The 24,585-nt window shown below is 41.3% G+C and overlaps 1 protein-coding gene across 1 annotated transcript; it reads left to right on the top strand.

The window, feature by feature from the left end:
- The first annotated feature begins 368 nt into the window (after positions 1 to 368).
- LOC110527803 (guanine nucleotide-binding protein G(I)/G(S)/G(T) subunit beta-1) lies at positions 369 to 22,786 on the top strand. The gene is made up of 11 exons (XM_021609319.2): positions 369 to 813; positions 14,877 to 14,985; positions 17,640 to 17,678; positions 17,794 to 17,900; positions 18,289 to 18,352; positions 18,543 to 18,705; positions 18,862 to 18,928; positions 19,081 to 19,282; positions 19,872 to 20,088; positions 20,877 to 20,992; positions 21,104 to 22,786. Exons 2-10 carry the CDS (start codon positions 14,929 to 14,931, stop codon positions 20,981 to 20,983), a joined length of 1,023 nt encoding a protein of 340 aa, XP_021464994.1. The 5' UTR covers positions 369 to 813; positions 14,877 to 14,928; the 3' UTR covers positions 20,984 to 20,992; positions 21,104 to 22,786.
- The last annotated feature ends 1,799 nt before the right edge of the window (positions 22,787 to 24,585 follow it).

The raw sequence follows: 24,585 nt of genomic DNA, 5'->3' as shown, positions 1-24,585 counted from the left end.
TGAGTGCCAAACAGAAACACATCAGGTCCCATTTTTAGTATGACTAGGCAAGGGATCGAACTCCCAAACCTTCCGATCTCAGGGAGGTCATTCTAACCACAAGGCCACATAGTAGTTAGGCAAGCAGGCGGGCAGTCCCCTGCCCACCCACCCAAACTGGTGCAGCCAACTTGATCCTTATATTTGTTTGAGTCAAAACATAATTTCCTATAAAATAATTATATGTAGCTGTAGTATAGAATATCATTTTATGAACTACTGTAAACACATAATATACCAAGATGAATGATCAATTTATTGGACTTATAATTTGGTATTTTGCATTAATTACTAGGCCTACTGTATTTTTTTCTAAACGAATTGCCAAATTCATTTTGTGCGTGTGCGAGCGCTGCTGCAGAGCGTGGGGTTTCCCATAGCTGAGTGCAGGGTTACCGCGCCCATCTTCGCTGTTCGGTGGCCGGGTGAAGAAGAGAGTGACTACTGAGAAAGGGCGGCTAAACAGGCTGGTGTCATAGACGAAGAGGAAGTGGCTTCTAAATGAAATATACATCGGGCGAAGACATTAGTGGAAACCGAGTGTTGAGATTACAGTTGCAAATACAGGCAATCTGCGTCCAGTCATCAGCAGGGAGTGGAGTGATTGGTTTCCCGGGTTGGTCCAGGTTGTTGAAAAAAAAAAAAACTCCGACTAGGATTTGCAAACTAGCGGTTCACGGGCGTTAGTTGGTGCGTGGATTGGAGGTATACACCGTTAGCTACCTCTTCCAGTCAATGCCAAAAAAAAAAAAGCCAACGCCAACTAAGAAAAAGGTAAGGGATGGTTAAATGTTGCACATTTGCAATTCAAACATACAATAGTGGTATTATTGGTCGATGTGTTAGATTAGTGGTGGGGTCGTTGGCTAACGCGCGTTCGTTTAGCCGAGAGGGCTCTGCTTGCTTTCCAGTTGACAGTGCTAACTATAGCTATACCGTTAGCAGTGTAACGTTACCGTATGTGTTTAGCTACACAGACTGTACAGTAGCCTACATATATTTTACAGCCTGGGTTCTTTGCAGGGACGGGTTTGGACCCTGTCAAATTCATGAGAAACGGACATGGTAGCTAACTAACGTTACTGACAGCGAACACTTTGACCAGTTAATTAACGTTAGTTTGCTAATTTAGCTAGCCTAGGTGTACAGTTAGTTATACCTTTATCTAGATACAACAATGTTGCCCAGATACCTTAATTTCCATTCAACATATCAGTCGTGCTTCGTTATCCCTAAAATGAACTTAAACGACATTTATTTAACCTAGTTACTTGTTAGCCGGCTAACAATTTTGAGATGGACGACCAATGGCCTAAATGCAAGCACTAGGTAGCTAACGTTCATTTGGAATCTGAATGGTCAATTAGTCAAGCTAGTTTGGGCCCCGATAATGTTTATGGTCTGTGTTCAAATAAATTGAGGCATTGTTAAATATGCCCTATTGGTGAAGTATGACACTTTTTCGACATGGCATTTGATTTGGCAACCCACACAGAACGTTAACTGTATAGCTAGCTGACGGTAACTAACGTTAGCAAGACTAACTAACGACGTCAGCTAACTATAGCTAGATGGCAGTTATAACACTAGCTGCAGGTTGACTAAATCAATTTGTGCAATTTATCCCCCACCTTAACGGTAGCACAATTGCTTTCGTTGGCTTTGGTGCTGTACATCTTAATCAAATTAAATGGCTACTGCTGGCTTTAACGACACGGCTATACTAGCTAACAAGATCATTGGATTTTATTGGCCAGCAACACTCGCTAACCCCTTTTAGGTGCTGGAATAACACAAGTCCAACACGGGGGCGACAGGAATGCCGAAACAGTATTCTGTACTATATTTGTTGGCTCTTTTCTGTTTGATTCTTGTCTGCCCCTCTTTCTGATCATCCACAGCGCACCCTGCTGAAAACGTCCCTTGTCTGATATACTGTAGCTAGCTAACGTTAGTTGGCTAGTGAAGTGTGTGCTAACGTGAGTAGTGTTGAGGTCACTGCTGTTGAGCAGGGTTGTTTGGTAAAACATCGTTAAACTGTACATTCAGGTAATATTGTACATCCAGATCTACACCTCGGGGCCTTTTCACGTGTTGCATTAAATAGTGAGATTGCACATTTTCAAATTTCACATACAATGAAATTGAATCCATCTTCATTGGTAGTAGCTACAGTAGTTAGCTAGATTTGATTCGTCAACCCTAGTAGGCCTACAAGCGGCAGCGAACAAGATGGCGTTTGCTGCCTCACAGGTTTCCATTGATGCAAGACATTAGTATGCCATCGGTTGAGGTGGTCAGTGTAACTGTGTTGGTAGTGGTAGCTACCCAAACTTTTTTTTACATAAACTTCCAATCCAGCTAAAAATAATTCGATGTGAATTACATAAGAAATCTGGAAGTATACAGTGGAACCGAACCCATGTTTATATAGAAGAGCAGTTCTTGCATTTGCAACATTATATCGACAAAGAGTAGTAGTTCAAACAAATATGGTAACCTCATCTGATTAACAGAGTACTTCATCAGGTTATTCTCAGGTGACATTCAAAATGGATGCAAATGGTGCTTTTGCAATGCAAGCAAATATTCCTACCACTACCACCTTGTTTCGGTATTATGTAGCAAAATTGTTTATTTTTTACATTGGATAAAAGCAGATACACAGAGCTACAAAATGGTACATCATACATTGCATTTGAGGAACAATGGGAAAGTAATTCTGCTATGAAAGTTGATAAACGTGTAGTCTCGCCTTTAAGAAAATGGCCTTTAAATGGTTTTGTACCTACACCACTTCAGCATTGTTCACACCCTCTTAAGCTTTAGCCCCACCCATTTCTTTAAGGGTTGAGCCAATCATTCTGTCCTAACAACAACAGTCAAGCACCCAAGCTAACTGGTTAACATTGGCTAGCTTGCTAGCTACTTCCAGACACGCATGAGAGAACAGCTCACTGACCATTTTACTCGCACTAGTAGAGCTGATTAGGCTGGTTTTATATTATCCAGAGTGTCGGTGACTGCAACAATTTACGCTTTTTTGCCCATGTTTACTGACACCGGCCATATTCAACAGGTGTTGAGCGTTGATAAATTTGTCAATTATTCTACGCTCTGGTACGCTCAGACGAGAGTGCTCTGAAATCAGAGTAGATAGCCAGAGTGAATTTACTAGCTACATCTATCAACAGTAAACTGTTGTCGCAGTGACATTCTATTGAAATGCATACTTGCTTCATTTGAAGATGTAATCCGGAGACAGGTGTTTTCTATCTCCTTAGCTATCACACTCTAATTCCAGTGATTTCAAAACTTGGTCCTACAGAAAGTGGAGCGCAACACTTATGCAGTTCTACTACGTGATATATATTTTTTTAAGCAGTGTTAGACAGGATTACCTACACATACTGACCAGCTCAAATATACAGAAGTGTGCTACATGGCAGACTTATCTGAACTCGTGTCCAGCCCACTCATCTCAGCCAATCATGGCTAGCTGGAAGGTTGCTGGATTTTTCTGTGGCTAAACCAACTAGGCTCGTAATTTAACAATTGTATTCGTATTTACAGATGGCATACAAGTCTGTTTTTAAGGCACGTGGAAGTTCACATGTTCCAGAAGGCATTTCTGCCAAAAACACATTTAGATTTTTTTTTTAAAGTTTACTTTCAAATGGTTCTCCTGTGAAGTAGTGACCCATACGCTTAGTTTCCTGAAACAAGTCACATTTGACCACAACAATGTGTCCCTGTGGAGTCAAATGACATCAGAACAGGAGTGTTCCATGATCAACATTTGCACTAAAAGCTAGCTGTTAGGCAGGTTTTCAATTACCACTGATGGTCTTGTGGATGTGCATGAATTGTCTGCAATGCCAGGGTAAACTTTACTGCAGGGTGGCTTTTTTCTGTGATACACCCAATTACATGTTTTTAATCCAGATCATAATTGTTGCATGACAGAATGTATGAATTAAAACCCCACCACCCTTATCCCAGATGTGTGTTTTAAGCATTAGTTCATTTTGATAAAAGGACAACCTCAATAACAATCCTGTAAGTATGGTGCGTGTGGAAGGGAGACTAATCATTACATGCTTTTTTTTTTCCTGAGTGGAAAACAGCTTTCTGACCCCGGTGTTTTTTTCCAGCTGTTTTGTTAGTGGGCATAGATGGGATTAAATATTTACTGTCTGTGGATTTGAGGTTTTAGGATTACAGGCTTGGTCAGTGATAGTGCTGTTTATGGTCTTTTCTATGATCCAGCTTTAGCCATATGAAATTTGTTGGACTGATATTATAGTATCAAGCTTTCTACAACACATAGGCCTACGTTTTGTGCCCTTTTAGTGCTTTATTTTGCAATTACTTGAACATTTGTACATGATAAAAGGCACCTCAATCTTTAACTAGAGATATAAAATACTGTACAACTATTTAGTGGAATGTGCTTTGTGGCTGCCCGATCTGGCAAGCAAAATGTTGTTTTGATGACAACATTAATTTGCTTTGATTCTAGTGTTCCACTTGTACATGTGTTTGCAAAGGCACAACAAAAAAGAAACCAAGCCAAGCTCCTCACTGTTCTTCTACCTAAATTCCATTTCCCCTCTGTCTCATTCATTCAATTGCGTTCGGACCGCTCCCTCCACACACACGTGCAGAGTGCGCACACAAGCTCTGGTTAAGCCTACAGGTATAAATGCCTATTAAAAACCTACAGTGTGTTTGGAAAGTATTCAGACCCCCTTTTCCACATTTTGTTATGGTACAGCCTTGTTCTAAAATTAATCAGTGTTTTTCCACTTCAATCTACACACTACACCACAATGACAAGGCAAAATGTTATTTTTAAAAATTGTGTTTGAGAATTTATAAATAAATAAACAGAAACCTTATGTAAATAAGTATTCAGACCCTTTGTTATGAGACTCGAAATTGAGCTCAGATGCATCCTGTTTCCATCGATCATCCTTGAGATGTTTCTACAACTAGATTGGAGTCCACCTGTGGTAAATTCAATTGATTGGACATGATTTGGAAAAGCAGACATCTGTCTATATAACGTCCCACAGTTGACATTGTTTCAGAGCAAAAACCAATCCATGAGGTTGAAGGAATTGTCCGTGGAGCTCCGAGAGAGGATTGGGTCGAGGCACAGAAGAGTATATATTTTTTTTAAAAGGGTCTGCAGCATTTGAAGGTCCCCAGGAACCCGGTGGCCGCCTCCATTCTTAAATGGAAGACGTTTGGAACCACCAAGACTCTTCCTAAAACTGAGCAATTGGGGGAGAAAGGCTTTGGTCAGGGAGGTGACCAAGAACATGATGGTCACAGTGTTCCTCTGTGGAGATGGTTGTCCTTCTGGAAGGTTCTCCCATCTCTGCAGCACTCCACCATTCAGGCCTTTATGGTAGAGTGGCCAGATGGAAGCCACTCCTCAGTGAAAGGCACATGACAGCCCGCTTGGAGTTTGACAAATGGCACCTAAAGGACTCTTGGACCATGAGAAACAAGATTCTCTGGTCTGATGACACCAAGATAGAACTCTATGGCTTGAATGCCAAGCGTCATGTCTGGAGGAAACCTGGCACCATCCCTACGGCGAAGCATGGTGGTAGCAGCATCACACCTGCTCCAGAGCGTTCAGGACCTTCGACTGGGGCAAAGGTTCACCTTCCAATAAGACAACAAACCTAAGCACACAGCCAAGACAATGAAGGAGTGGCTTCGGGACAAGTCTCTGAATGTCCTTGAGTGGCCCGGACTTGAACCCGATCAAACATCTTTGGAGAGACCTGAAAATTGCTGTGCACCAATGCTCCCCATCCAACCTGACAAAGCTTGAGAGGATATGCAGAGAAGAATGAGAGACTCCACAAATACATGTGCCAAGCTTGTAGCGTCATAACCAAGAAGACTCGATGCTGTAAAGGGTCTGAATACTTATGTAAATATAATATTTCAGTGTTTATCTTTTATAAATTTGCTAATATTTATAAAACATGTTTTTGCTTGGTCGTGGGGTATAGTGTGTAGATTGAGGAATTCGTTTTTTAATACATTTTAAAACAAAGCTGTAACTTAACAATGTGGGAAAAGTCCAGGGGTCTGAGTACTTTCCGAATGGACTGTATGTAACTTTGAGCTGGACTGCCTCTCTTAGACATGAATTTATTTTCATTAGTTTGTTATTGAATTTCCATTGAGGCAGCTAGCTAAATATGCTATTACTTGTGCTAATTTTGTTAGCATTCTGGTAATGGATTTTTTTTTGGGCGCCCCCTTGTGTACTAAGCCTGTAATACTGTACATCCTGGGATGAGAAGACGTTATGACAATATGTAAATCTGTCCAACCCCAGAATACGGTATGTATGTAAACTGACCAGGGTTCAATGACTATGTACATATGGCAGCAGGGTAGAGTGCCAGGTAATGACAGTGAGATTCTGCTCTGAGAGGGGAATGTATTGTTTGCCTGCATGGAAACAAACACATGACAACATTTATGGTTGAAAGAAACGTGAATTCTAGGGAGCAGAAATGCTGTGTTCAAGATTCTGTTCTCGTTTTATTTAAAAAAATATATTCTTATCACAACAGTTTGGTTGTTATTATGCCCAAACCCCATTGGAACCAGCAGACTCAGGCTACCCTCAAGAGACCTCAGATCAGTCAGTAAGCCACACCTCAAGGCTATTTGCCACAACTCCCTGCTTATCATGCAGTCAGCTGACCCTGATCAGGCGCTTGAAGAAATTATGGGGGGCATAGAAACTCCTTACAGTAATGGCTTATGGACAGACTCCAAGAGCATCTGGTTCACCCACATTTCAGATTTTTTTTCATTGTTTTCTTACCCTGAGGAAGTGCAGGGATGAAGTGTGACTGTCCTACATTTAGTCTTCAGCAGCTTCTGAATTGTGTGCCCAAATTGACTAAAAGGAATGTAAAAAACAGGCTTTAACATCAAACTCAATGAATGAGGTCTTTGGACAAATGCCAGTGCAGAATTGGAAGACTTTAATTACATTTTATCCCTGCCATGATTAACGGTGACATTCTATGTCCCACATTCTGATACAGCAGTAATTAGTGCTTTACACTGCATTATAGGTCTAGGCCTAGTGTCTCCCTCCTGATTCATGTTAGTCACTCTTCTCATGTTAAGGTTCATTCAATGCACAAATTCTTCCTTGATGTGTCTAGGAAGGATGTAGTGGGAAGTATTCCTGGAATTAAAGGTAGACTTGGTGACGTGGATGCAGAAAGTTAATAGCATAGTGGGACAATTTCTGCAACAACTAAGAGTGAAGCACGAGGCTCAACTTTTCCACTTTTTGGTGCCCTGGCTACGATGCTCTAACAGCGTGACGCGAACCCACGCACATACTGTGTGAGTGACGTCTTGCATCTCGCTCATCTTTATCTGCGGTGGTCCTCGTGGTAATGTCATATCGCTGAGTCTGCCTTTAACATAGGGCCGTGACGATACCAGTATTGCAATTTTTTTTCTCCCCATGTTCAAAATGAAAACCCGAAGAAGATCAATCTGGTCATAAAAAAAAAAACCTGCTGTATGTAAAATATTGTGTGCTATAAGCTTAGAAAATAAATACATGTGACTCGATGACATGTTTGTTTCTGACATTTGTGCTGTTTTCCTTAAGTTAAATCCTCTTCGTGTTTTGTTTCCTTGCCACGATATTAACGAGTATTGCGATACTGGTATTGTCCTGGCCTTTAACAGTGATACTTTTTATCAGCAAGACTAGGAGATTAATGTGCAAAGACTAGCTAGATATGAGGGCTAGCCAATCGGAGAGGACCTTCCAGGATGAGATGGTAAGTTTTTAGAGAACGTCCTCAGTCTAGCAGTCAAATTCTTGGGAACCGTACTGAGTGAAATCCTGTACATGATGTAAGGTGATTGGGTTAGCTAAGGGGAAAAACTCTAGCTAAAATGAAAGGTTTATATTATTTGGTTTTCTGTTAAAATAATACAACAAAATTATAGAATAATAGTCCTATTGCGTGTGTATGACCGATAGGACTGGGCAATTTTAAGTTGGATCTACTGCAGTCATAGCCTTGAAAGTGCCTCAGTTACGGCTTTGTTTGTTTGTCTAACTACTGCGTTTTAAATGCCGACACTAATTCCAGAGGTGGTTTCGTTTCAAAGTTTTTGCAGCCACTGAACAGGCATTTTACTTGTCTGTAAAGGAAAAGTGCTTCTGAAGCGGGACTAACATCCATCACCAGGTGACCAGAACTGTGAATCAAATAATCTTGAGCTGCCTGTGCGCAGACCATGCTCTCCTAAAAAAGTAGTTTAAAGTTTGTTAAATAACGTGACTTACCAAGACATTTAGTGGAAAGAACACATCTTCCACTAGGAATCGATTCCTAAGATTCAGTACTTTTGGGACAGCGTAGACTAATTTTGTTTTTGTACTGCCAAGAACATGAACACTCGGGACTGCGAGGGTAGGCGCAGGTTGGCCACCAGGCAGACAGGCAAAGTGCACGGTTCTGACAATCTATTGGAATGCTGTGTTTTTGCAGTTTCTTGGCTTGCAATGTCTCGCAACTTCAGTAAAGCCTGGCCAAACATCAATGACTAGGCTAGGATAATTTACTCTTAAACAAACCGAAGACTGAACACCCACTCGGATAATTTGCGAAGAGCAAGAGCAAGAGCTAGCAGCATTTTGATTTTGTGAGGAGGAAAACGTTTTTCTTCTGGGATTTAAAAAAATAAATGTCAAGGGTCCCAATTTATTTAACTTCTTATGGGCAGGTGGAACGGTAGCGTCCCACCTGGCCAACATCCGGTGAAATTTCAGTGCGCGAAATTCAAAGACTAAATTTAAAATATTAGTCTATATTTAACATTCTTGAAAATATATAGGTTATACATCAAAATAAAGCTTAACTTCTTGTTAATCCAGCCGCTGTGTCAGATTTCAAAAAGGCTTTACGGCAAAAGCACACCATGCGATTATCTGAGGACAGTGCCCCGCATACAAACACTTGAAAATAATTTTTCAACCACAAAGTCAGAAATGGCGATATAATTAATGCCTTACCTTTTGATCTTCTTCTGTTGGCACTCCAAAATGTCCCAGAAACAACACAAATGGTCCTTTTTGTTCGATAATGTCCTTATTTATATCCTAATTTATTTGGCGCGTTTGATTCAGAAATACACCGGTTTCAACTCGCCCAACATGCCTACAAAGTATCTAATAAGTTACCTCAACTTGGTCCAAACATTTCAAACAACGTTCCTAATCCAACCTCGGGTACCCTAAAATGTAAATAATCAATCAAATTTAAGACAGAATAAACTGTTTCTAATACCGGATAAAAAACAACGTGGAGCGTGCACCAAAACAGTGGAGTCCACCTGGAGTGACTCAATTTCTAAAGACTGTTGACATCTAGTGAAAGCCATAGGAACTGCAACCAGGTTCCTAATAAGGGTGTCAAACAGTACACATAACGTGAGTCATTCAAGATGGCCGTACTTCTTCATTACACAAAGGAATAACCTCAACCAATTTCTGAAGACTGGTGACATCCAGTGGAAGCGGTAGGAACTGCAAACAAGTCCCTTAGAAATCTAGTTTCCCAATGGAAAAACTCATTGAATAGACAGAGAAAAAAATCTGAATGATTTGTTCTCTGGGTTTTGCCTGCTACATAAGTTCTGTTATACTCACAGACATGATTCAAACTGTTTTAGAAACTTCAGTGTTTTCTATCCAAATCTACTAATAATATACATATCTTATATTCCGGGGATGAGTAGCAGGAAGTTGAAATTGGGCACGCTATTTATCCAAAAGTGAAAATGCTGCCACCTATGACCTCAGATTCAGGACACCCTTTTAACATCCCATCCGAAAGACGGCACCCTACACAGGGCAGTGCCCTGGGGCATTGGGATATTTTTTTAGACCAGAGGAAAGAGTACCTCCTACTGGCCCTCCAACACCATTTCCAGCAGCATCTGGTCTTCCATCCAGGAACTGACTAGGACCAACCCTGCATAGCTTCAGAAGCAAGCCAGCAGTGGTATGCAGGGTGGTATGCTGCTAACATTGAGATGAGAAGATGGGACTGAGTCAGAAGCATGGTTGTGTGAGGGCAGGGGGCAGGAGAAGCGCTCTGAGTGTATGGGCCTGCTGCACTGGCCAAGCCAACAGAAGTACTGTAATGTAGACTATGGGAGTGTGGGCCTGGACTAGCCAAAGAAAGTGTCAGCACGGATGCACTTCTTCCTGACAACACAATATCTGTCATGTAGCCTAATGACTACACAATATGTTTCCCTGTGGAGGGAAAGTTGCTGCTACTTTTCTGTCTGCGAGTTCTTTGAAGAGGGCGAAGTCCATCTGCACATCTATTATGCAAATATGCGTCATTAGCCTGTTCATTGAAGAGCGACACTGCTTTATGAAAGAATTTGCCCTATCCTTGATGGACGGGTGATTCCATATCACCCTTTCTGGAAAAACGTATTTTGTAATATGTATGTGTATATATATATATGTATGTATGTAATAATGTGTGTGTATCACAAAATAATAAATAAATAAAAATGTCATATCGGTGCATCACTAACTAGTACTAAACAATGAACAATAAGTATATGATAAATCATGAATAAAAATAGCCTGGCTTGGAAAATGTGTAATCAACTGTCAATACCATTTTGACCATATTCATCTCATCCCTTCAGTGTGCTGTAAAAGCACATTTGAAATGGCCCAATTCAAACAAACAAGGCTAGATGTCTCATATATGACATCTAGCCTTGTTTGAATCACACTGGATGTATTATACTTTAGAATTACATTGGGGGCATACTTATTTCACTGTACAGCCTTAACTATGGCATTGACATGGGGTATCAGTCTACTCAGTGACACCCAGAGAACATTAGCGTCGTAGCTCTTATTGCAGGACTCGTTGACTTGAGCCACATTTATTGTCAACCTACCATGTGTTTTGAACACTATTCCAGGGGAAAAAAAATTCAGCGTGGATGTTTTGGACTCTGATAACTCTGAGGAGGATGTTGGGGGGGGGGATATCTTGGGTATTGAGTAGGCTGATACCGTATTTAATTGATCCCCAATCCTTAGGTAAATATGTACAGTCCCGCGGTAAGAGCTACTATTGCTACTACAAATTACGCTATTGTGCCTAATCCTTATTGTGGCTAGCTTCGCAACACATAACCCAGTCTGGTGAAGCCTCACTAGCCAGATGAAGCTAGCTGGTTGCGTATAACGTTAGCTTTGGGCGACAGGGTTAAGTAGCTGGCGAGCTATTTATTTTCATGAACTGAATTTCAATAGGCAAACAACAAGTGGCTACCTAGCTAATACTTACTCACAGGGATTCCAAAATCATTGCTAAGAATAATGAAAATGACTGCACTTTCTACTGGTCATTGTTTTCAGGCTGGTTGTATTGGTGCTAGCTAGGTACCAAGCTAAAGCTAGCTACCCCAGAAGCTGCAGTCGAAAAAATAATGCTTTATCACCAACGCAGTATTGTAAACACATCGCTCGTGGCCTGTTTGCTTTTTTTTGTATAGCTTTCAAACCCGGTATTAAACGAGCCCCAGGGCTAAATTATGAAAGACCGTAGTATTGATAAACTCTGACGTTATCAGTTCTGCTTTCGGTACTGGAGAAAGGGAAAAAAAAAAAAAAATCCTATTTGTTATTGCTACATAACTTTTATCTTGGACATTTTTATTTCACCAACCGTTTCTGATTTGCAATAAGATTGAAACATTCGTCTGTATTTTTGCTATTCCCAATCCAGAAGAGATCTCTCTCGCGCTGAGCCTGTCTCTCACACGCTACAGCACACACGGCACCCTGCTTTTAATTAGTGACGATGGCGGAGAGAGCTAAACGTTCAAAAGTGTGGGTACACTTCACCAAAGTCGTTGCCACAAGACTTGCTCGTAAGGGCAGAAACACATAGTCTATCCAAACATCTATCAAAGATGCGTCATGTACAGGCAGAGAAATGCACAGTTTTTGACTGCCTAGCTCGTAGTTCATCTATCGTTGCCTGATCTACGTTATGTATGTATCCTAGCAGCCTGGAGCCCACACACAGAGTTAACTAGATTATGCGAACATGGGTTCATGATCAAAAGGAACCATTAGCCAGCTGATTGTTTCGTTATGGGTGGGTTCATAAATTCAATTACCCATTTAAAGATTTTGCAGCTTTTTTGTTAAAGTTGCAGCTACAATGAACCAACCCACTCCCCCCTCTAATACCGCTGGTCCAAGCCAAAGACAAGCCCAAAGCCCCTTCACACTGGCAGCTAGTGGGAGGATGACTGAGGAGAGGGCGAATGAGTGCCACCTAGCTGTGACGAAGTTCATAGTGAAAGGCCTACACCCCTTTGCAACAGTGGAGTCCAAGGGCTTTAGGTAACAGGCAGTGTATATATTGAGTTGTATTCATTTTTAGGATCTAGTAGTATATAAGGGTATGTATGTTAGTCCCATCACTCCACAATACACAACACAATAATTCAATAATGATAATTCAACACATGAAAACAATTTTTTTTTTACTGTAGGGAGATGAGCAAGGCACTCACCCCCAAATATACCCCTCTCTCTAGGAGTTACCTCGGTGAAACATTCATTCCTACCTGGTATGGTGTAGAAAAGGCCAATGTGATCACTGAGCTGAAGGACGTGCCAAAGCTGGCCATCACATCAGACGGGTGGACCAGCCTCTGTCAGGACCACTATCTCAATGTTACAGTGCACTATACAAGCCAGGGCAGTGTAAAATAGAAGGTCCTCCACACTAGGGGAGTGTACAAATCGCGAATGTAGTTTTTTTGTTTCAGGCCTTCCGCATCACTCACTCATCCTTGATGTGAAGAACAGATGGAACTCTTATCTAATGAGATTCACGGAGCAGTATCCAGCGATCCAAGCAGCAGCCTTGGACCCACAACTGAGAAAAGCAATGACCGAGGACAACCTGGGCCGTCTGAAGGACGAGGACTTCCATAAGGCTGAGGAGTTTGTCCAGCTCGTGAGAATCCTCTTTACATCCACACTGTGTGTGCCATGTGGAAATAATGCCACCTGTGGACAGATCATACCCATTTTCCAAAAACTGGAAAAGCACTTCACTGTGAAGCATGAAGATATGTTTGTGGCAACCATCAGAGAAGGTATGGGAGAACCTCTCCGAGCGCCAGCGGACATTCAAGCCTTCCTGCATGAGGCCACAGCAATGGACCCCAGATTTAAAGGGAGGCCGGTGAGTGACATCACCTGGGACAGGCTGAGGAAGGCAACTGTTGAGGCCAATGTGACAGGAGCAACATCAGGGCTGTCAGAGGAGCCGGAGCAGACACACAGAGCACCAGGAGGAGGAGTCTGAAGAAGAGGAAATGGAGGAGACAGTCCCTCCATTGTACAAAACAAGGAGTGCCTTGGAGGAGCTGTTCTCAGAGGAGGACATGGAGTTGAGATTGACGATCCAACAGGACACCTCGTCCCTCACCCTCAGCGAGCGTGTTGACCTTGAGGTGGAGCTCTACAAAGGCCTAGCTCTCATCCCCATGGCTGAAGATCCAATGATGTGGTGGTCGGTGAAGAGAGCTACTCTGCCCCTCACAAACATTGCAACAAGTTCTCTCTGTGCTGAAGCCTCCTCCACCCCTAGCGAGAGAGTATTTTCTTCTGCAGGGAACACAATAATCTAGGAGAGGTCCTGACTTCTGCCAGAGAAGGCAAATATGTTTCTCCAGAAGAACTGCTAAGAACTGTTAGTTCTTTTGCAGCCTACCTGCATGCCCCGCCCGTGTTGCTCTATACCACTTTTCTTTTGCAGGAAAATGTTTTTCATTTGTTTTACATTTCCATCACAACATAAGTCTATGATAGTGATTTGTTCAAAACATTTCTGTTTCTTCTGCTGTAAATATTTGTTTTTAATTTGTTTTACATTTCTGAAAATAAAGCAATGTTAATTCTGTTCTTAATTTGTTTTAAGTTTTTTGTAAAAAAAAAATAACCAAACCATTAAGAATACCGTTAAAGTACCGGATCAATAAGCAGTATCGGTAAGAGTAGTAGTACCGTTAAAATCTTAACGATACCCATCCCTAGCTTTGACAGTGCTACTGATAGTAGTGGTGGTGCTTGGCTTGCACATGCAAATTCAGAACACACAACCGTCTGTAATAGAACTGTGTTATTTGACGTGTCAAATTAAAAGCTTATTTAACGCATCAAATAGTGTTATTTGACTGCAGTGACGCTATTACTGTGTAACTCCGGTAGGGCAACATGCGTAACAGTGCTCGACCAGTCGACGAAAGCCAACATCACCCACGACCGATGAACGGTTGATTGTCAAGGGCAATGAATTCCATTATCTTGCTGTTAATGGATTTGAGTTGTCTCACTGAAATGTTCTTACTATTTCAAATGACTGCTCGACTTGTTGACTGCTCGATCCACACAGCAGACATTGTGGGCGAGGTTAGGAATGCTGTGTTGCATGTGTGACGCAAAATATTATGGCGTCATTACGTAACCTACATTATAAAGGTATGCATGCGGGTCTGCTTTGACATCAGTTTTGCACATCGGCATTAAACTAGACCTCGGGCCGATACTGATGTTGGCATTTTTAGCTAATATCGTCCGATTCCGATATGTTCACCGACATATCGTGTATCCCTATTTAGTACATAACTACTGACACCCCTCAGACATTATTTTTCTGAGACAGACTTTTTTTTCCCCCTTCCTCTTTCAGATCAGCAAGTGTCCCGGCAGCTGGAGCGAGGCAGACATACTAGCAGGGGAAAATGAGTGAACTGGACCAGTTACGCCAGGAGGCTGAGCAGCTCAAAAGCCAGATCAGAGTGAGTGTTAATCTCTCCATCTACCATCAATGGGGCAGGAGCAATTGTTCAAAACGTACAGAAATGGTGTATTTCAGCACTATTGACTCGATTTGCAACGAACACACAGAACTTAACCTGCTCCTGCAGGTTACTGCTGGCTTTCTTAACTCTACTAACGTGAGATTACATGCAGCTGCGGCCTAAACTAACCTTGATTGCAACGAAAAAACATTGGAATAAAACTGGTATGCCAGGTGTTCTGACGCGTTACGGTGTCAAGCCTGCTTGATACTAGACAGTGGATATGGCATGGGAAATAGTCATTGTCTGCGTTCACTACTCCCGCCCCAATTAAATAACGTCTTATCGGTAACAACAACAATTGAAATTTGAAAGATAAATGGAAGACTGACATACCGGTCGGTAAACTTCAATTAAAAGCCCAGGCGTTTATTTGCATCAATCCCTGAACACAACCGGCGCATAGTAGAGAAAATCGACTCTTGACGTCAACATTCTAATGACAATCTAATAAATACATTTCATATAGGCCTACGCTATTGCAAAAATGTGGTTGTGGGACTAACACTTCACACTTTGCGTTTATATTTCTGTTCAGTATAGTTTGTTAGCTAGAAAATGATGATTCTGACAGTCTGAGGCAGGGAGCTCTGCAATCATCCTACTCCAACTATTGGCAGGGAAAATGTGGCATTTCTTATTTGTCAGCATGAATGAAATTAGTGGTTCCTGTCTTGATGACTATTATATTTACACTACTTGTCCTATAGATTTTTGTAGTAAATTATTACTTGGAATAAACTGATAGCTAAACCGCTCCTTTTCCAGGAATTACATGCTAGTTACTGGTAACTAGCAAGCTAGCTACATTACTACGGTTCCTGTGTAAGTTGGGAGTCATTTTACAGCTTGCATTGATGGTATGATGTTTATACAGTGGGGCAAAAAAGTATTTAGTCAGCCACCAATTGTGCAAGTTCTCCCACTTAAAAAGATGAGAGGCCTGTAATTTTCATCATAGGTACACTTCAACTATGACAGACAAAATGAGGGAAAAAAATCCAGAAAATCACATTGTAGGATTTTATGAATTTATTTGCAAATTATGGTGAGAATTTAATGGTTCACTATTGAGCGTTCATGTTCTACAAATAAATCTCCGCTGTGCACACAACAGGGAATATTACTCTTAACTACCAGCCTAACCACATGTTTTCTTAATTATATAATTTGTGCAAGAAAGAGTGGGAGGCCCCAGTGCACAACTGAGCAAAGGGACAAGTACATGTTTAGTGTCTAGTTTGAGAAAGATGCCTCAAGGCCTCAACTGGCAGCTTCATTAAATAGTACCCACAAAACAGGCGACTCCGGGATGCTGGCCTGCTAGGCAGAGTTCCTCTGTCCAGTGGTTGTGTTTTCCCATTCTTAATATTTTCTTTTTATTGGCTAGTCTGAGAGGTGGCTTTTTCTTTGAAACTTTGCCTAGAAGGCCAGCATCCCAGACACCCCAGTAGAATAGGAGAAACTCCCCAAATACAGGTGTGCCAAGCTTGTAGCGTCATACCCAAGAAGACTCGAGGCTGTAATCTCTGCCAAAGGTGCTTCAACAAAGTACTGAGTACAGGGTCTGAATACTTATGTAAATGTGTTATTTCTGTTTTGTAAAGATTTATACAAACCCGTTTTTGCTTTGTCATTATGTGGTTCTGTGTGTAGTTTGAGTGGGAGGGGGAAACTATTTAATCCGGTTTAGAATAAGGCTGTAACATAACAAAATGGGGAAAGTCAAGGAGTCTGAATACTTTCCAAATGCACTGTAAACATTGGGTTGTTATTTGACCTGAAATGCACACGGTCCTTTTTTTTTCTGGACCTTTGTAGAATTTTGCGCCAATTTTGTGTTTTGTACTCCGATAATTAATCCACAGATAAAAGGGGAAACCTAGTTAGTTTCTAGTAATCTCTCCTCCTTCAGTCTTGTTCTTCTTTGGACTTTATATGGGGTTGGCAACCAACTTTAAGGTGCATTACCACCACCAACTGGACTGAAGTGTGGACCTCAGTTCGTCTTTCAATCACCCACGTGGGTATATGCTCCTAAAAACCAATGCGATGGCAGAGGTGGGACTTGCAGCACGTCAAACGTCAAATAGAACCAAGTTAAATTTTAGTGCCTGGCTATGCAGACATGCGTGAGCAGTTTGGATGAAATGATTGAATAACGTGCATGTGTAAAAGTATTTTGCAACGCTCGCACACGCAATGCCGGCAGTGTGGTCAGCACGTTAGTCTGCTCAAGAAGCGAGATTAAAATGTTCCGATAATACCCACCAGAGGGCGAAGTCATCTTGCAAAATTGTACTTACAATCAGGACTTAAAGATAACGCTGATGCCGGGGTTACGGAGCGGTAAATCAGTGCCGGATTAAAGTTGCAATTGATTTTTGTATTTTTTTAGCACGTATTGATGGTTTAACGAGACCTCAGCAGGCGATAATCTAGTGGAAAGCGGTGGTTGCAATTGGCCCATTGAATTGACATTTTGCTGTCATAATCAAGTCTCAACATTGTCATAAAGCTACACCATCTTCAACAACTTTATTTTATTTCTTACATTTGTGTGATGGTTAATTATCGTCCTACTTTTTCAGGATGCCAGGAAAGCATGTGCAGATGCCACACTATCACAGGTAAAAAAATAAAAATAAATAATTTATATTGGTCTCTTTTACCTGGGGATATCCAAAACATTCAACCCGATCTGCTATTGATGACATTATGTAACAGTCTTTTTGTGTTTTGCAGATCACTGCCAACATTGATCCTGTTGGCCGTATTCAGATGCGCACAAGACGGACACTGAGGGGACATTTGGCTAAGATCTATGCCATGCATTGGGGCACTGATTCCAGGTAAACCCAAGTATAATTTTATAGTGTCTTTCGCAAACTAGGGATTTTTTTTGCAGTGACATAGTTGAATGACTCCCGTTGTCAAGTGTAGAAGTTGGTACGGTATACATTTGTATGACCTTTGGCATGAATTGGTGATTCTATGCTTCCACATGATATACAGTAGGCATAGTGGGCGAGCTTTAAATGTGCGTAGGTGTTATGACTAAGCATGTGTTACTATTATTGTCAAGTTACAAGGCAACGCAGTCTTGATAAATTGCTTTTAGTTTGCTATTCTATTTCATGCAGAATGTAGTTATTGTTGGACAAAAAAGAAGTGTGCTTACTATTTCTCATAGGGAAACTGTTATTCCATGACCTTACATGTTTCCACTCTTTCTTACAGGCTCTTGGTCAGTGCTTCCCAAGATGGTAAACTCATCATTTGGGACAGCTATACCACTAACAAGGTCATATACTTCAGTGGCTTACCTTTCAAAGCTCTGTACTATATGTTTCCATTGCAATTCTAGGCGTTGCATTCAGTCCCTTCAACCATTCTACTTCATTTTTTTTTTTTATTCACCTATGCACCTGTTATAAGAGATTATTACTTCAGGCTTGCAAAGGTTTCATGTTTTTTATTTTATCACCTTGCAGGTCCATGCCATTCCTCTACGCTCTTCCTGGGTCATGACCTGCTCATATGCACCTTCAGGAAACTACGTGGCCTGTGGAGGTCTGGACAACATCTGCTCTATTTACAACCTGAAGACACGCGAGGGGAATGTGCGTGTGAGCCGGGAGCTCGCTGGACACACAGGTAGGCTACATTTTCTGTTTGGTGGCTTGGTTTTTCTTCTGTTTTCCTATGAAATCCTTATCTTTTGTTTTCTTCTACTTAAACTACTGTGGTAACATTTCTGGATTTCTGAAGATTTTTTTGTTGTAATGTACAATTGATATCTCTCAATTCCAGGTTATCTGTCCTGCTGTCGCTTTGTTGATGACAACCAGATTATTACAAGCTCTGGAGATACCACTTGGTAAGTAAAGGAATTACTCCCCCTCCTGTAGGGATGCTGCACTCTGTTTATTTTCAATACTACAACACTGTTCATTTTCCTGAAGTGGATTAGATGTGCATTTGGATCGAAACTCTTGCTTGTTTGACTAGATGTTAATTTTTTTTTTACAGTGCCCTATGGGATATCGAGACTGGCCAGCAGACGACCACGTTTGCTGGGCACAGTGGTGATGTCATGAGCCTCTCCTTGGCCCCTGATACAAGGCTATTTGTCTCAGGTGCTTGTGATGCCTCCGCCAAGCTCTGGGACGTCAGAGAGGGCATGTGCAGACAGACCTTCACTGGGCATGAGTCTGACATCAACGCCATATGTGTAAGGGCAGCATCCGTTATCAATATATACGTCTATGCACATATATTGGCAATTAGTGTATTTTACATAATGCCATTCGATCAAAATGTATACATTTCACTTTGATTCAAAAAATGTATTTGATACAAATTATTATTAAGTAAAATATAGTCAGCATATTATACCCTTTACTGTTGTCTCTAGTGATGGTGGAAAAAATAGATAGTTATCGCAATATTATTTTGGGTGATATGTCCATACTTTGACTCCAAAAAATCTAGCTAGAACTAGACGGCTGTGCCTGTACCAAAACTGTTATTTTTCATCCTATAGCTTGTTCTCATCTTCTTTTTAAATAGTGAGCCAGCATGTTTTCAGCACTTTTTATTTCCATCACTGATCAAAACTCCTTTTCTCATGCTCTTGTCTCTCTGCAGAAGGCATATAGTGAGCATTATGTTTTGAATCGCAATACGTATAGAGTCATGACAAATACAATACATATCGTATCAGCACCTAAGTTTCGTGATAATACCGTATCGTGAGGTCCCTGGGAATTCCCAGGTCTAATAGTCTGTCATAATTCTGTGATCTGATCTGTGCTTTACAGTTCTTCCCCAATGGCAATGCCTTTTGTACGGGCTCTGATGATGCCACCTGCAGACTCTTCGACCTTCGTGCCGACCAGGAGCTGATGTGCTACTCGCATGACAACATCATCTGTGGCATCACCTCTGTTGCTTTCTCCAAAAGTGGCCGTCTCCTCCTAGCTGGATATGATGACTTCAACTGCAACGTGTGGGACACACTGAAGGCTGACCGTGCCGGTGAGTCACTGATAACCCCCCTGAGCAGAGGTTGCAATAACGCAGGATATTTTTCCGCATAAAAAAGCGGGACAAATATTTTGCTGCGTTTTTGTAAACTCCGATCTAAAATGCTTCTTGTCATTTCTGCTCGCCTTCAGTCACAGTTCGCTCCAAATCGTGAATAGAAAAGGACACATTTTGTGATTCAGTTGCACTTCTCCAATCAGATGAGAGATCTTTGCTCTCGTCTTGACCAATCAGACAGTGCTCAGACTGATATGTACAGTACTTTTCTCCGGTAGCAAGTTAAATTAGATTAACTTCAAGCAACTTTCATTGCAAGCTAATTTACTTGTGTGGCTGCTAGCCAAATAGTTTTGCACTTTGTTGTCATCTAATGAAAACGTGAAGCAAATTTTTGGGGGGTGTGAAGAAAAAGTACAGTTGCAGGCCCCTGTTCGCTCTAATGTAGCAACAAAAAAAAAAAACACGACTTTGAATAAGAAATGCGGGTGAAATGGTTAAACACATTCTTTGGATGGTCTGCGTTTTGAAAATGCCATTTTCTGAAAGCTAATGCGACCCCTGCAGAGACCTCATTGCACACCAAGCAACGTTTATCTTGTACACATATTAGTCAAACACAACATGTCCTGGGAATGTTTTATTCAAAAAAACTTAGCTACCACAAACTGATGTTTATTTTAACTTTATCATGTCAGTATAATGAAACTGCATCATTCCCAGCATCCTAGTAAATCCCCACCACAAAAAGTCCTTTGATTAATGCTATGGTGCCGTTTTAGGTGTGTTGGCTGGACATGACAATCGTGTTAGCTGCCTGGGAGTCACTGATGATGGCATGGCAGTTGCAACAGGATCCTGGGACAGTTTTCTGAAGATCTGGAATTGAAACCTGGAGGTGCTTTCCCTTGTTTGTATTGCTCAGCCTTAGCTACTTGTATACAGTGTATTGTTCACTATAGTTCAACCCTGACTCGCTCTTTGACCTTTTCCACATTTTCTTTTTCAGATGTAATTTTGAATTCAAGTTCACTGGAAGACCATTTACAACAACTTAAGAATGTAAAATTTCACAGCATCTTCTTCAACCCCGTTTTAAACGGACTTGGAAACCACAAAAACGAAGGGAAACCAATGCCTTTCCTACACAAAGAAGAGCACAATTGTTTATCACCTAGTTTAAAAGATTTCCTGTGGTATCAAATCAAACTTGTGCATTCCTTCTTGGACCATTTTATGTTACCTTGAATGAAAAAACACTATCATCCCATGCAAATGTATGCGTCTCAAAAGCAAATGTTGGAGCGTAATTGTACAAATATTTAACTTTTTTTTTCTATTTTTTTTTTTTAAGAATTCTATTCTCTGAAGGTTATAGTTGTATTCAATGACTTTCGTTTGTCATGTTTCCTCAGTGGTTTTAGATATGTTTTTAAAATTAAAGCTTTTCATTTTAATCTAATTTAATCGTGTAAGAAAGATGGGACAAAATAACATGAAGAGAGCTTGAAAGCAAAAGCTTGACCAGATTACATGAGCAACTTTCGGAACGTTTCTATGATGTATTTATATAATAGCGGTTTGTTTAATCACAGCTTTTTTTGCACAGAAAATCAAATTTGCTTCAACTAATATTGTTAACTAACCAAGCACATGCTATAAATTGTGATGAATGCTCATTCCAAAGCAAAAGGGTATGAGTAACTTATTTTCAGTTAACTGAAGGGGTTAACTGTCTTTTGTTATTTGGGTGGGGTTTAGAATGGGGTTCTGTTATTTTTGTGGCAAGGCTGGATTTAGTAAATGGGTGGGGGATTGATTTTTTTTTTGTCCACTTCTCAGTGATAGACCTCACCTGACTAAATAGACAGACCCTTCCTGTGCTTGGAACTGCATTTGCTATTCTGTGAATGAAATGTACAAATCAATGTCTGAAAATAATGATCTGAAATGTCATATTTTTTTCTGGTCTGCCATGGGTTAATTTAGGCGTGCATGCTGTAGAATTGCTTTCCAAGGTGCAAAGGCCCAAGTTGTCTGTCTTTTTCGTAAGGATAGTAACCTGTTAACTATAATTTGAACTTTATTCAAGGTATTTTTGGCTAGACTCTGCATACATTTATGTACTTACACTGGCAAGGCTATGCACCAGAGAATTAAAAGTGAAGAATGATTTCCTATTGACTGCAGACTCTGAAATATGCTTACCAGTTCTAATGATGCCACTTTTTATAATTCATAAAGGAATGATTGGGAGCTCTGTTGGGTGGTTCACACAATCTCACCTTTAAATTTTCACAACCAATGGAACAAAACACATTTTCAGATTTCTTATTGTAATATTTTTTTATTTTGTCTTAAATATGTCAAAAAGCATTTGAATGACATTTTTTTTTCTTCTTCACTGTATACAGAAGCACTTTCTTTAATAGTTGTGACATTTCTTCTTTATTTTCCCTGCGATGTACAATAAATGTGATGTATTTGTGTGTGGCCACAAGTAAAATGACTTGCAATTCAATTGAGATTTCCTTTTTCTCCTTCCATTGATAAGATAGAGCTCTGCATCCTTGTACTCTTCACCGTTTTTTTTGTATTTTATTTCAGTATGTTGGTGTACCACAGCGAGCTGGATGCAAGATAGATAATGTACTGTTATTGAAAAATGTAATAAAAAGCTGTTTGAGGTGTCTCTTTCTTGTTGACTTTATTCTCATTACTTGTAATGTTCTCCCATATGTACATTTTACTATATTGCTTGAGTGCAGAAATGATACATGCAAATAAGGAGAAAAGAACCCTACACTAAACATTCACATTCCAACAAAACAAATTCGTAGCACAATAGGAAACTTAACTAGCATGTTTTTAAGTTTCAAGTTTTGATGTCTCATGCATAAGAACCATGAAATTACTTTCTTGCTAACTCAAAACCCAACAGTTAAATAATCAATAACAATGTATTACTAGAAAGAAACACAAGGAATATGAAATACACTAAGCAAGCATTCTACACTGCTCAAAAAATAAATAAAAGGAACACTAAAATAACATCCTAGATCTGAATGAAATATTCTTATTAAATACTTTTTTCTTTACCAAGTTGAATGTGCTGACAAAATCACAAATTATCAATGGAAATCAAATTTATCAACCCATGGAGGTCTGGATTTGGAGTCACACTCAAAATTCAAGTGGAAAACCACGCTACAGGCTGATCCAACTTTGTAATGTCCTTAAAACAAGTCAAAATGAGGCTCAGTAGTGTGTGTGGCCTCCACGTGCCTGTATGACCTCCCTACAACGCCTGGGCATGATCCTGATGAGGTGGCGGATGGTCTCCTGAGGGATCTCCTCCCAGACCTGGACCAAAGCATCCGCCAACTCCTGGACAGTCTGTGGTGCAACGTGGCGTTGGTGGATGGAGCGAGACATGATGTCCCAGATGTGCTCAATTAGATTCAGGTCTGGGGAACGGGCGGGCCAGTCCATAGCATCAATGCCTTCCTCTTGCAGGAACTGCTGACACACTCCAGCCACATGAGGTCTAGCATTGTCTTGCATTAGGAGGAACCCAGGGCCAACCGCACCAGCATATGGTCTCACAAGGGGTCTGACGATCTCATCTCGGTACCTAATGGCAGTCAGGCTACCTCTGGCGAGCACATGGAGGGCTGTGCGGCCACCCCACACCATGACTGACCCACCGCCAAACCGGTCATGCTGGAGGATGTTACAGGCAGCAGAACGTTCTCCACGGCGCCTCCAGACTCTGTCACATGTGCTCAGTGTAAACCTGCTTTCATCTGTGAAGAGCACAGGGCGCCAGTGGCGAATTTGCCAATCTTGGTGTTCTCTGGCAAATGCCAAACGTCCTGCATGGTGTTGGGCTGTAAGCACAACCCCCACCTGTGGACGTCGGGCCCTCATACCACCCTCATGGAGTCTGTTTCTGACCGTTTGAGCAGACACATGCACATTTGTGGCCTGCTGGAGATCATTTTGCAGGGCTCTGGCAGTGCTCCTCCTGCTCCTCCTTGCACAAAGGCGGAGGTAGTGGTCCTGCTGCTGGGTTGTTGCCCTCCTACGGCCTCCTCCACGTCTCCTGATGTACTGGCCTGTCTCCTGGTAGCGCCTCCATGCTCTGGACACTACGCTGACAGACACAGCAAACCTTCTTGCCACAGCTCGCATTGATGTGCCATCCTGGATGAGCTGCACTACGTGAGCCACTTGTGTGGGTTGTAGACTCCGTCTCATGCTACCACTAGAGTGAAAGCACCGCCAGCATTCAAACGTGACCAAAACATCAGCCGGGAAGCATAGGAACTGAGAAGTGGTCTGTGGTCACCACCTGCAGAACCACTCCTTTATTGGGGGTGTCTTGCTAATTGCCTATAATTTCCACCTGTTGTCTATTCCATTTGCACAACAGTATGTGAAATGTATTGTCAATCAGTGTTGCTTCCTAAGTGGACAGTTTGATTTCAC

This window comes from Oncorhynchus mykiss, chromosome 7 (assembly GCF_013265735.2).
Source record: "Oncorhynchus mykiss isolate Arlee chromosome 7, USDA_OmykA_1.1, whole genome shotgun sequence".
NCBI classification, from domain to species: domain Eukaryota; kingdom Metazoa; phylum Chordata; class Actinopteri; order Salmoniformes; family Salmonidae; genus Oncorhynchus; species Oncorhynchus mykiss.
This window is presented reverse-complemented; position numbering and strand designations above follow the sequence as displayed.

Bases quoted from the DNA above. Each gene is read 5' to 3' on its own strand.
- LOC110527803 (XM_021609319.2), top strand. From the start codon at position 14,929: ATGAGTGAACTGGACCAGTTACGCCAGGAGGCTGAGCAGCTCAAAAGC. The intron at 17,679-17,793 runs GTAAAAAAATAA...TGTGTTTTGCAG, and splicing joins CAGATGCCACACTATCACAG to ATCACTGCCAACATTGATCC. The intron at 18,353-18,542 runs GTCATATACTTC...ATCACCTTGCAG, and splicing joins ACAGCTATACCACTAACAAG to GTCCATGCCATTCCTCTACG.